Source organism: Oncorhynchus mykiss, chromosome 11 (genome assembly GCF_057628025.1).
Source record: "Oncorhynchus mykiss isolate SJ-2025 chromosome 11, ASM5762802v1, whole genome shotgun sequence".
Lineage (NCBI taxonomy): Eukaryota > Metazoa > Chordata > Actinopteri > Salmoniformes > Salmonidae > Oncorhynchus > Oncorhynchus mykiss.
In genome coordinates this window covers 50857819-50871375 of record NC_143032.1, presented here as the reverse complement: position 1 = coordinate 50871375, position 13557 = coordinate 50857819, and the positions used below count along the sequence as shown (strand labels likewise).

At 43.9% G+C, this 13557-nt stretch overlaps 1 protein-coding gene across 4 annotated transcripts in view; it reads left to right on the top strand.

The window, feature by feature from the left end:
• The window catches only part of LOC110535812 (3',5'-cyclic-AMP phosphodiesterase 4D), a 185979-nt gene that overhangs the window by 156253 nt on the left and 16169 nt on the right, over positions 1 to 13557 (top strand). For all 4 annotated transcript variants that reach the window (XM_090190371.1, XM_021621113.3, XM_090190372.1 and 1 more), the window contains exons 3-5: positions 813 to 849; positions 1045 to 1121; positions 1777 to 1826. In XM_090190371.1, coding sequence (XP_090046497.1) covers positions 813 to 849; positions 1045 to 1121; positions 1777 to 1826 — 164 coding nt within the window. The remainder of the gene's footprint in view (positions 1 to 812; positions 850 to 1044; positions 1122 to 1776; positions 1827 to 13557) is intronic.

Sequence of the window (13557 nt, the reverse complement as noted above, 5' to 3'; positions counted from 1 at the left end):
ATAGAGAACTATTTTTTGCAAATTTTGATGGCAAGGAAATATAATACATTTTAAGTGAGACCTTCCCGACTTTTTTGACACCCCTGGTCTTGTTACTTTAGACAGAAAATGAAAGTAGCGATGTTTCTCGGGGTGGATCAGAGGGTGTAATCCGCAACCGTCTATCAAACCAAAGGTTGGGTGTTCGAGTCGCGTCGGGGACTACATTTTCGTTAACCCTTCCCCTAATCTTTATTCTAAATGTAACCCAATTCACCTAACCTGCTATGTAAATTCACCTAACCTTTGTTGTTTTAGTTCCATGACCTTTCATGTAAATTATCCTAACCTTTGTCGGTAGTTCACCTAATCACCAACGTAAATTCCCCTTTGTTGTTACTATGGAACAAGCAACCTGGTCTCAGAGAAAGACGTATAAAATTAATACCTCTTCCAAGAAGTTAAGTTACACCATCAAATTCATATGCTATTGTACGACTGTATAAGACGTATGAAAGTATATGTCTTCTAACAGTATGACATTTTACGACCGCAATTCCATTCATAATCTTACATAACGTAACGTATCATACTAAATGGAGTGTCACAGATTTACGTGCAGAATAATATGAAATGCCCTGAGGCCAAATTGTATAGCCATATTACTCTAGTCTTGCCATAGTCATGGCTACAGCTGGGATCATCTCCTCTTTGTCACGCAGAGGGTTAAAATATGAAGGACATGACCTTAGATGACCTTAGAATGTCTGTAGACAAAGGTGTGTCAAATTTTTTTAATCTAACCTCTTTTTATCTTTGTCTCTTTTTTGCAGTCATGGCGACGATATGATTGTAACACCATTTGCACAGGTGAGCAATGGCACGAATTCTAAGCAAGATTTATTGTGTTGTTGCCTAATTCCTTCAGGAAACCACGGTAGAGTATGCTATGCTGAAATTGTGCAAAAGACCCAGGCCCATTGACCAGTTTAGATTGGATGGGGCAATCACTGTTCAAGAGATTAATGTGAGGTTTTAATGTCAATCTGTCCTTATCTCCTCCAGGTTCTAGCCAGTCTAAGAACTGTACGGAATAATTTTGCCGCATTAACCAATTGTACACAAGACAGAGTGTCCAACAAGTAAGTCTTCAGACGCATACACTGCATGTACCTTATACACAATTAATCTGTAATTACTGCTGTGTAGTAGTCTAGAGCAAGGCACACAGCTACCCTAATTATAGCTAAATATTAGTGTTATTTGGGGATTTTGAGGCTATATATTGGATATAAATGTATTTATATGATATCTCCAACTGAAGTCTCTCTTTATGGTGTTATGTTACAAACTGCTTCAGTATTCCCCATGTCATCTCTCTTTGACTGTGTTTACACAGGCAGGCCAATTCTGATTTTTTTGCCACTAATTGGTATTTTGACCAATCAGATCAGATATTTTGCCCTGGCCTGCATGCTATACCACCAGACACATGCTGCTGCATTTGACACAATGTGTTGGAGAAGATGTGAATCCTTTGCTGTAGTTCTCCCCCTGCTGGTCTTCACTGGGACTACAACAACAGCAGTCCCACTCAGTAAAGGGGCCCTCCGCCATAGCGCTCCTGTTCAGCTGGAAAGGGTGCAGCAGATTTACCTCTGTTAGTGAGATAGAGTGGGGAGAAAGAGAAGGGGGAGAAAGACAGGAGGAGTTAGATAGGAGAGAGATAGAATGAGGTAGAACAGTAGTAGTGTTTTGGGAGGAGATCAATGTGTATTTTGTTTCTCCCCACACCAGGAGATCACCCATGTGTAATCCACCTCCCATCACCAAGACCTCATTCACAGGTACGCTGATAGTCTTTATCTGTGTGGTCTTTGTGTTAGTGTGTGTGTCAGTGGAGGCTGCTGAGGGGAGGACGGCTCATAATAATGGCTGGAACAGAGCAGATGGAATGGCATCAAACCATGTGTTTTATGTATATTATACCGTTCCACCGATTCTGCTCCCGCCATTACCACGAGCCCATCCTCCCCAACTAAGGTGCCACCAGCCTTCTGTGGTATGTGTGTGTGCATGTGTGTGTGTGTGTGTGTGTGTGTGTACTGTATGAATATGTTGATAGTGAAAGGAGGGAGAGAGAATACTCAGCAATATCATCCATTCTATCCGCTTGGTAAAATGCAGCATCCCTTGATGATGGTGTTATGGCATTGTGATATGATAGACATTGGGATGGGAACTGTCCGACCAGAGATAGAGGATGAGGACATGGAGATCCTTTAGGGGGAGCCAAACAACAGGACACTGTATCAAAGCGATCCAGAGTGTGTAGTAAATACAACATGTCTGACATGTTTGGAAGAGATACGCCTGTAGCTACAGTACAGCACAATGGGAACCAAACAGCATGAAGGCTGCAGGACAATGGTTAGCAACCCTGGTACAGTAGCATCAGCAGGACTGTTTGACTTGCGGTTCACCTGTTTGTTTGTCTGTCACTCAGCCTTTGTTGGGAAAGGCTTCTGTGCCAAAGTGCTGTCAGGCCCCATGCTCCATCCCCTGACTGACAGTTCACAGCCAGACCCTACATTCCACACAGCCCAATGGGATCCTGCTAGAATCAGGTCACTACATCTGAGGCTGGGCTTAGCAGGCTGGTGTGACCCCTTACCTTTCGCCCCCCCACTGTAGCAGTGACCCGGTATACAGTGATGGGAATGACATCTAAATCAGTGTGTCTAACTAACACCATGAAACGAATCGGCCATTCACTAGCAATGTACTTAACAAGCCAGAGCCAACCAACAGAACAACGAAATGAACAATATCAAGTTTTCTTTCATTTTTGTTTTGTAATCATCTGTAAGCAATTTGAAAGACACAGATTGTTGGTAGCCTTTGTCAAAGAGGAGAGGGGAGTGGTCCCCTACTACTTCAGAATAGGGCTTCTCTCTCAGGGGTTTTATTCAGGAGATGACACAGGGACCAGAATAGACCTGTTCTTGAAGGGCACTTCTCGTTGCCCTCTAGGACTATGTAGGGCTGGCAGTGTGTGTCACAGGGTGAGCAGCCAACCATGTTAGTAGGTCCTGCTAGTAGGTCCAATACTAAGTCAGTAGGTCCCATACTATGTCAGTAGGTTCAATACTATGTCAGTAGGTCTCATACTATGTCAGTAGGTCCAATACTATGTCAGTAGGTTCCATACTATATCAGTAGGTCCCATACTATGTCAGTAGGTCCCATACTATGTCAGTTGGTCCCATACTATGGCAGTAGGTCCAATACTATGTCAGTAGGTCCCATACTATATCAGTAGGTCCCATACTATGTCAGTAGGTCCCATACTATATCAGTAGGTCCCATACTATGTCAGTAGGTCCCATACTATGTCAGTAGGTCCCATACTATGTCAGTAGGTCCCATACTGTGTCAGTAGGTCCAATACTATGTCAGTAGGTCCCATACTGCGTCAGTAGGTCCATACTGTGTCAGTAGGTCCCATACTATGTCAGTAGGTCCCATACTATGTCAGTAGGTCCCACACTATATCAGTAGGTCCCACACTATGTCAGTAGGTCCCATACTATGTCAGTAGGTCCCATACTATGTCAGTAGGTCCCATACTATGTCAGTAGGTCCCATACTATGTCAGCAGGTCCCATACTGTGTCAGTAGGACCCATACTATGTCAGTAGGTCCAATACTATGTCAGTAGGTCCCATACTATGTCAGTAGGTCCCATACTATGTCAGTAGGTCGGGGCGGCAGGCTAGCCTAGTGGTTAGAGCGTTGGACTAGTAAGGTCGCAAGTTCAAACCCCCGAGCTGACAAGGTCCAAATCTGTCATTCTGCCCCTGAAAAGGCAGTTAACCCACTGTTCCTAAGCCGTCATTGAAAATAAGAATTTGTTCTTACCTGACTTGCCTAGTTAAATAAAGGTAAAATAATAATACAAACAACTATGTCAGTAGGTCCCACACTATATCAGTAGGTCCCACACTATGTCAGTAGGTCCCATACTATGTCAGTAGGTCCCATACTATGTCAGTAGGTCCCATACTATGTCAGTAGGTCCCATACTATGTCAGCAGGTCCCATACTGTGTCAGTAGGACCCATACTATGTCAGTAGGTCCCATACTATGTCAGTAGGTCCCATACTATGTCAGTAGGTCCCATACTGTGTCAGTAGGTCCAATACTATGTCAGTAGGTCCCATACTGCGTCAGTAGGTCCATACTGTGTCAGTAGGTCCCATACTATGTCAGTAGGTCCCATACTATGTCAGTAGGTCCCACACTATATCAGTAGGTCCCACACTATGTCAGTAGGTCCCATACTATGTCAGTAGGTCCCATACTATGTCAGTAGGTCCCATACTATGTCAGTAGGTCCCATACTATGTCAGCAGGTCCCATACTGTGTCAGTAGGACCCATACTATGTCAGTAGGTCCAATACTATGTCAGTAGGTCCCATACTATGTCAGTAGGTCCTATACTATGTCAGTAGGTCGGGGCGGCAGGCTAGCCTAGTGGTTAGAGCGTTGGACTAGTAAGGTTGCAAGTTCAAACCCCCGAGCTGACAAGGTCCAAATCTGTCATTCTGCCCCTGAAAAGGCAGTTAACCCACTGTTCCTAAGCCGTCATTGAAAATAAGAATTTGTTCTTACCTGACTTGCCTAGTTAAATAAAGGTAAAATAATAATACAAACAACTATGTCAGTAGGTCCCACACTATATCAGTAGGTCCCACACTATGTCAGTAGGTCCCATACTATGTCAGTAGGTCCCATACTATGTCAGTAGGTCCCATACTATGTCAGTAGGTCCCATACTATGTCAGCAGGTCCCATACTGTGTCAGTAGGACCCATACTATGTCAGTAGGTCCAATACTATGTCAGTAGGTCCCATACTATGTCAGTAGGTCCCATACTATGTCAGTAGGTCGGGGCGGCAGGCTAGCCTAGTGGTTAGAGCGTTGGACTAGTAAGGTTGCAAGTTCAAACCCCCGAGCTGACAAGGTCCAAATCTGTCATTCTGCCCCTAAAAAGGCAGTTAACCCACAGTTAAGCCGTCATTGAAAATAAGAATTTGTTCTTAACTGACTTGCCTAGTTAAATAAAGGTCAAATAAAAAATAAAAAATACTATGTCAGTAGGTCCCATACTGTGTCAGTAGGTCCCATACTATGTCAGTAGGTCCAATACTATGTCAGTAGGTCCCATACTATGTCAGTAGGTCCCATACTGTGTCAGTAGGTACTATACTATGTCAGTAGAATCCATACTGTGTCAGTAGGTCCCATACTATGTCAGCAGGTCCCATACTGTGTCAGTAGGACCCATACTATGTCAGTAGGTCCAATACTATGCCAGTAGGCCCCATACTATGTCAGTGGGTCCAATACTATGTCAGTAGGTCCCATACTATATCAGTAGGTATCATACTATATCAGTAGGTCCCATCTATGTCAGTAGGTCCCATACTATATCAGTAGGTCCCATACTGTGTCAGTAGGTCCCATACTATATCAGTAGGTCCCATACTGTGTCAGTAGGTCCCATACTATATCAGTAGGTCCCATACTGTATCAGTAGGTCCCATACTATGTCAGTAGGTCCCACACTATATCAGTAGGTCCCATACTATGTCAGTAGGACCCGTACTGTGTCAGTAGGTTCCATACTATGTCAGTAGGTCCCATACTATGTCAGAACGTCCCATACTGTGTCAGTAGGTCCCATACTGTGTCAGTAGGTCCCATACTATGTCAGTCGGTATCATACTATGTCAGTAGGTCTCATACTATGTCAGTAGGTCCCGTACTATGTCAGTAAGTCCCATACTATGTCAGTAGGTCCCATACTGTGTCAGTAGGTCCTATACTGTGTCAGTAGGTCCTATACTATGTCAGTACGTCCCATTCTATGTCAGTAGGACCCGTACTGTGTCAGTAGGTCCCATACTATGTCAGTAGGTCCCATACTATGTCAGTAGGTCCCATACTGTGTCAGTAGGTCCAATACTATGTCAGTAGGTCCCATACTATGTCAGTAGGTCCCATACTGTGTCAGTAGGTCCCATACTTTGTCAGTAGGTCCCATACTATGTCAGTAGGTCCCATACTATGTCAGTAGGTCCCATACTGTGTCAGTAGGTCCCATACTGTGTCAGTAGGACCCATACTATGTCAGTAGGTCCCATACTATGTCAGTAGGTCCCATACTGTGTCAGTAGGTCCCATACTATGTCAGCAGGTCCCATACTGTGTCAGTAGGACCCATACTTTGTCAGTAGGTCCCATACTTTGTCAGTAGTTCCCATACTATATCAGTAGGTCCCATACTATGTCAGTAGGTCCCATACTATATCAGTAGGTCCCATACTATGTCAGTAGGTCCCATACTATGTCAGTAGGTCCCATATCCGTCATTGAAAATAAGAATTTGTTCTTAACTGACTTGCCTAGTTAAATAAAGGTCAAATAAAAAATAAAAAATACTATGTCAGTAGGTCCCATACTGTGTCAGTAGGTCCCATACTATGTCAGTAGGTCCAATACTATGTCAGTAGGTCACATACTATGTCAGTAGGTCCCATACTGTGTCAGTAGGTACTATACTATGTCAGTAGAATCCATACTGTGTCAGTAGGTCCCATACTATGTCAGCAGGTCCCATACTGTGTCAGTAGGCCCCATACTATGTCAGTGGGTCCAATACTATGTCAGTAGGTCCCATACTATATCAGTAGGTATCATACTATATCAGTAGGTCCCATCTATGTCAGTAGGTCCCATACTATATCAGTAGGTCCCATACTGTGTCAGTAGGTCCCATACTATATCAGTAGGTCCCATACTGTGTCAGTAGGTCCCATACTATATCAGTAGGTCCCATACTGTATCAGTAGGTCCCATACTATGTCAGTAGGTCCCACACTATATCAGTAGGTCCCATACTATGTCAGTAGGACCCGTACTGTGTCAGTAGGTTCCATACTATGTCAGTAGGTCCCATACTATGTCAGAACGTCCCATACTGTGTCAGTAGGTCCCATACTGTGTCAGTAGGCCCCATACTATGTCAGTCGGTATCATACTATGTCAGTAGGTCTCATACTATGTCAGTAGGTCCCGTACTATGTCAGTAAGTCCCATACTATGTAAGTAGGTCCCATACTGTGTCAGTAGGTCCTATACTGTGTCAGTAGGTCCTATACTATGTCAGTACGTCCCATTCTATGTCAGTAGGACCCGTACTGTGTCAGTAGGTCCCATACTATGTCAGTAGGTCCCATACTATGTCAGTAGGTCCCATACTGTGTCAGTAGGTCCAATACTATGTCAGTAGGTCCCATACTATGTCAGTAGGTCCCATACTGTGTCAGTAGCTCCCATACTTTGTCAGTAGGTCCCATACTTTGTCAGTAGGTCCCATACTATGTCAGTAGGTCCCATACTATGTCAGTAGGTCCCATACTGTGTCAGTAGGTCCCATACTGTGTCAGTAGGTCCCATACTATGTCAGTAGGTCCCATACTATGTCAGTAGGTCCCATACTGTGTCAGTAGGTCCCATACTATGTCAGCAGGTCCCATACTGTGTCAGTAGGACCCATACTTTGTCAGTAGGTCCCATACTTTGTCAGTAGTTCCCATACTATATCAGTAGGTCCCATACTATGTCAGTAGGTCCCATACTATATCAGTAGGTCCCATACTATGTCAGTAGGTCCCATACTATGTCAGTAGGTCCCATACTATGTCAGTAGGTCGGGGCGGCAGGGTAGCCTAGTGGTTAGAGCGTTGGACTAGTAAGGTTGCAAGTTCAAACCCCCGAGCTGACAAGGTACAAATCTGTCGTTCTGCCCCTGAACATGTCAGTAGGTCCCATACTATATCAGTAGGTCCCATACTATGTCAGAACGTCCCATACTGTGTCAGAACGTCCCATACTGTGTCAGTAGGACCCGTACTGTGTCAGTAGGTCCCATACCATGTCGGTAGGTCCCATACTCTGATAACAGGTCCCATACTCTGATAACAGGTCCCATACTCTTTCCCATATCCTGCTCCTCTCATTCTCAGTGCTGTAGATCTTGTATTTGGGCCATACATATCCAAGCTAGAATCCACAGGCTCTTATTGCCCTGTTAAAACAAAACACGTGTGACAAGCCAAACCCATGTACAGTATGCACTAGTGTAAGGTGCCATGACATTCAAAACCTCCTTTTCTCACAAAACATTCCACTATCTACCCGGGAACATGTGTAGCACACAGTGTGTGAATAATTGATGACATTGCACTATATTTAGAAATTATTAGAGTGCATCCATTATGGCCCTGGCCATAAAAGATAGTGTGAGTCATGGGACTGATTGTTTGAGAGAATTGACTACTTGTAATTCATGTGAAGGCCTGTGCTGGCTGTGTCATCCTAGCCTGGGTCCCAGTATCTTTAGCTAATCCACTCTCTGTGCTTGCTCCATGTCATGTGCCAGAGACTGGCCTTTCTTGCATCTTCAAATATGAACATTGTATCGAAGCTCGAGGAGAACAGAGGATTTGATCCGGGTTCATCACCCTCACAGCTATTCTCCAATCATAACGATTATGCAAATACTGAAACGCTGTCTTTTCTCCACAGAACACATTGGTATCTGGTTTCTAAGAAACCGTATTTTGTTTGTCCAGATGAAGCCAGCCTGTCAAAAGTTGCTTGCTCAGTCTAAATTCTCAAACTGAATACATACTGCAAATCCAACCACAAAACGTCTTAGTTTTGATTTTAAGCCTCAAAATACAACATGTTTTTTAGCTAACAGCTAAATGTTTTTAAAAAAACGTTGTTTTACATTCTAATTCAATTTTTTGAGGCTCCACATGTTATATTTGTTATTTCCAACAACCAACCGAGCAATTCTCTCGTAAATCCAGCGCCGAAAGGCCAGCCTCTTTGGGAATGACAAGGATTGTCAAGGAGTGAAATTTGATCTAAAGATTCTGGTGCTATCCTGCTGAGAAGGACAATAAAGGATGTCATGTAGAACCGTCCAAATGGGACATGGAGAGGCCAATGGGGCATTAGACGAGCCCTGCCATGAGTTGCACATGACATTTAGGCTGCTCTCTTTCAGCTCCGTCCCCCTCCTCCCTCCCCTATCACTTTATTTGTTAGACATCTGTCCATCAATGTATCGATTGGTTGGTGTTTGAAGACGGCTATTTTTAGTGTGGGATAAGAATAGGCTGGATGAGGAGAATAGACCAATGAAGAGTGCTGTAGCTGTGTGAACTCTGACCTGAGGAGAAAAGATAACGCTCGTCTTGTGATCCAGACCAGGTGGTGAGGGAATGGAACAGCTGTCCGTTTCTTAGTGGTTAATTGCATTCTTGTTACCATTGCATTCTTGTTACCATTGCATTCTTGTTACCATTGCATTCTTGTTACCCCTGCACACATCTATTGCTATGGGCACAAGCATTGTTCATGACACAAACTGTTCACACCCCTCTTGTTGGCCCCTCTTGATGGCGCATTTATTGCAATGCTATACATTTTGGGATGGAGACTTTTTCCCATTTTAAAGCTAATTTCCTGCAATTCTATTCATTTTGCATGTCTTATGTGTGTTCATGTCATATTTGAGTGACTCAAACATTAAAACAAAATCAATGGGCTAAAAAACATAGCAAAAAAATGTTAGCTGGCTAATTGATCTGGACATTTCTGACCAGTTATAAATGGCTCTCTACGGTCTGCAATGACTGACATGTCAAGAGGAAAACTGGTGATGCACAAACCAATTTTCGAAATTGCACCTTGTGCATTCTGCTATTACAACTTCAGAAGCCCCACCGTTTGGGAACCACTGGTATAAGGGACAAAGTATCGCTGTGTAGCTGTATCTCTCAAATTAGTTTCCTTCTGCTTTAATCTCATGAAGATTGGACATAAAATATAATGGATTTAAACCAATTTGGGTTTTGGTTTCATTGTGGCGAAGTTGGTAGAGCAAGGTGCTTGCAACACCAGGATTGTGGGTGTGATTCCCACAGGGGACCAGTACAAACAAGCATGAAAATGTATGAACTCACTACTTACTGTAAGTCACTCTGGATAAGAGCGTCTGCAAAATGACTCAAATCTAAATGATAATGATGATTTCCAAAGCAATGGCAACATATATTAAAACAACTACATGTCCTTGCTGGCGGTAGGTACAGGATTACCCCTCTCCCACTTCCAGTCCAGCTCCAGTGTTCCTAGCTGCTCCGGTCCAGTGTTTGGCAGCAGCCTGCCGTCTGTGCAGCAGAGTGGTCTCTCTGTGCGCTGGTGTCTGATGTCGCACTAAGCATGAGAAGAATGTCATTGACGTCAGTGCAGTCTCTGTCAGAGAGAGTGGCACCCGAGAGAGAGAGAGAGAGAGAGAGAGAGAGAGAGAGAGAGAGAGAGAGAGGCACCCCTGCCATTGAGAGATAAAGAGAGTGATGCAGAGAGGGAGAGATACAGAGAGGGAAATGTAAAAGAGTTGAGCTTGAAAGACAAAGGAGAATGACAGAGAGATTTAGGGCCAGTTACAGTGATGCAATGCTGATGTTTGAGGCATGCTGGGAAAATTACTGTACATGTTGCACACACATAGCCTATACTGTAATGTACTATACTGTACATTTGGCACATAGTACATATGCAGACACCAGTGGCAGTCGGTGCCATTTAAGATTAGGGAGGACAACACATTTTTTTTATGAGCATGGTCTTATTTTTATTACACCATATTGGATGACTGTTATTCATATTCCATTCACCCAGCTCAATGTAACACCGATATATTTACGCTACTACATGAAACTTGAATTTTCTCTATACCCCATCATGAGGTTGCTGCAAACCCATGATCACCCACACACACAGTTCAACTTTCATAGCAGCCACATACACACAAGCTTATTACCTAAAATGGATCAATTGAAAGTGTGGGTTCACAGCTCCAATCCAGATGTGTTGGTCATTACTGAGACGTAGTTAAGAAAGAGTGTTTTGAACACTGATGTTAACCTTTCTGGTTATAACCTTTTTCGGAAAGACAGATCTTTCAAAGGTGGGGGAGTGGTACTCTTTACCAAGGATCACCTTCAGTCCTCGGTTGTCTCCACCAAGTCTGTCCCCAAACCATTTGACCTGCTGGTTTTATTCATTACACTTTCAAATAGCTCTTTGTTGACTGTTGCTGAGTGTTATCGTCCTCCATCAGCTCCGTCATGTACCCTACCTTCCCTAAGCTCTCTCCTGGCCCCTTACACTAAGTCTGAATTTGTCCTGTTAGGTGACCTAAACTGGACATGCTTAAACCAACTGACCAAGTCCTAAACCAATGGAACTCCCTAAATCTTTCTCAGATTATTACCAATCCCACAAGGTATGACCACCCCATTATAGCTGATTATAAATCCATAATAATACATATATTATCACCTAATGTTGTGTTAGATCTTTTTATCAACTTAAGTTCTTGTGAACATTATACGTTTTGAACTTCTATTTGCTATTTATGGTCTGTAGGCCTCATTGACCTGAGCACATACAACTGTTTTTTGAGTTTAAAAAAAAGTAGTCACAGACTACTTTGTGTCAAAGTTTAACAAGGACTAAGGATTAATCCTCACCAGTGTCATGAACAAAGATATGATCAAGAGCCTCACATACAGTATATTGTTTGGTCAATGTGCTGCCACAGAATGAATTGTGAGAAGGGCCTCAAAAAAGCTTTACATACCAGCTGCAAGAAAAGTTATATACATTATTGAAACAATGTTGCGATTGTTTGTGAGAATTCCAACAGGTGTGGTTCCCATGGGGGAAAGATTCTATTTGGGGAAAGGTTCCTGTGGGGGTTGCCATGGAAGCCGAGAAGGGGAGGTGTGTGTGTGTGTGTGTGTGTGTGTGTGTGTGTGTGTGTGTGTGTGTGTGTGTGTGTGTGTGTGTGTGTGTGTGTGTGTGTGTGTGTGTGTGTGTGTGTGTGTGTGTGGGTGTGTGTGTGTGTGTGTGTGCTCAAACACACATGTATAGTATGTGGGGGTCTGGGAGAGGAAGTGAGGAACTTAATTTTATACACTAATTGTAGTCTCACCCATTCATTTCTAATGACCAGAGATTTTTGACCGTGAACACCACAGGTGTACAAAAGTTAAATAAAGCACCCAAAATGTTTTGAAAATTATCCAAATGTATTTTGTGTGTTCAGATGCCGTGTGTGGACAAAGTCGTGGAACCTTATGACAACCAGATTAAATTAACTACATTTCTCAGAGAGAAAACTTGTAAATCGGTTCAATTCGACCGGAACACAGCAAGAGGGTTAATTGGGTTTTGAGAAGGTGACACACTCTACTAATGAATGACTGAGAGAGGTTTCAGTGCATTGCTTACATTTGCAATGGAAATAAGGAATATAGAATATAATAGAAATTACAAATATTTGATACACTGTTATTCAAGGTTGAAAGAGGTTAGAATAGACTACTGATACCTCACCCTAACATTGTTTGAAATTGTCTGACTTTACAATCATTATTCAGAGATTATTCCTCTTTAAAAAGCATCACTACCCATAAATCTCTTTCTCAGTCATCTGTCTCAGACACATACTGCATACGATACATCAGAGAAACTGCAGTCGCTTGAAGGGTCTGGGAAAAACCTGTGAAGCTCTGTCTCTTTCTCCTCTCTCTCCCTCTCTTTTTCTTCATCCCTCTTTCTCTTTGTCTCCTCTTATCTGTCCACCTATTTTCCCTCACCCTTCTCTCTTTCTCCGTTGAATGGACACGCAGATTGAGCTCCAGCTCCACTGCCTCATACTCCAGGCCGGGCTTTCTGTGGGGTCCTCCCCTATCCACAGTGCAGTCCTCTCAGGCTTTAGGTACAGCTCTGAGGAAGAGCAGCGATTTGCCGTCTGGATACCAGGGATGCTACACACACATCATCTATAGGACGGAGCCCAGACTCAACACACACTCATTGGATTATAGCGTTGGCATGTAGCGTTTCTGCTGCAGGGAGGCTGAGGCAGAGTGATGTGTTACGGTTAGCTCTCCATCTGGTGTGTGTGTGATTTGTGTGTGTGTGTGCGGTAAGCGCGCACTCCACAGCTAGCCAGTCAGCCAGCCATCCAGCCAGCCAGCCAGCCAGCCTGCCAGCCAGGCAGCCAACCAGCATGCTACAGTGTGCTCCCCTTTGTTCCAGCCTGGTGATGAAACCCTCCTGGTTGTGAGATTCTGGACAGCGTCTGGACCTACTGCCCCTCCTTCACCCCCATCCCTCCCTCCTCTCATCTATCCCTCTGTCTCTCCATCCTTCCCCTGGGCAGACATGGGCCTGCTATCCAGACTGCACTTCATCCTTCCCCTGGGCAGACATGGGCCTGCTATCCCTCTGTCTCTCCATCCTTCCCCTGGGCAGACATGGGCCTGCTATCCCTCTGTCTCTCCATCCTTCCCCTGGGCAGACATGGGCCTGCTATCCAGACTGCACTTCATCCTTCCTCTGGGCAGACATGGGCCTGCT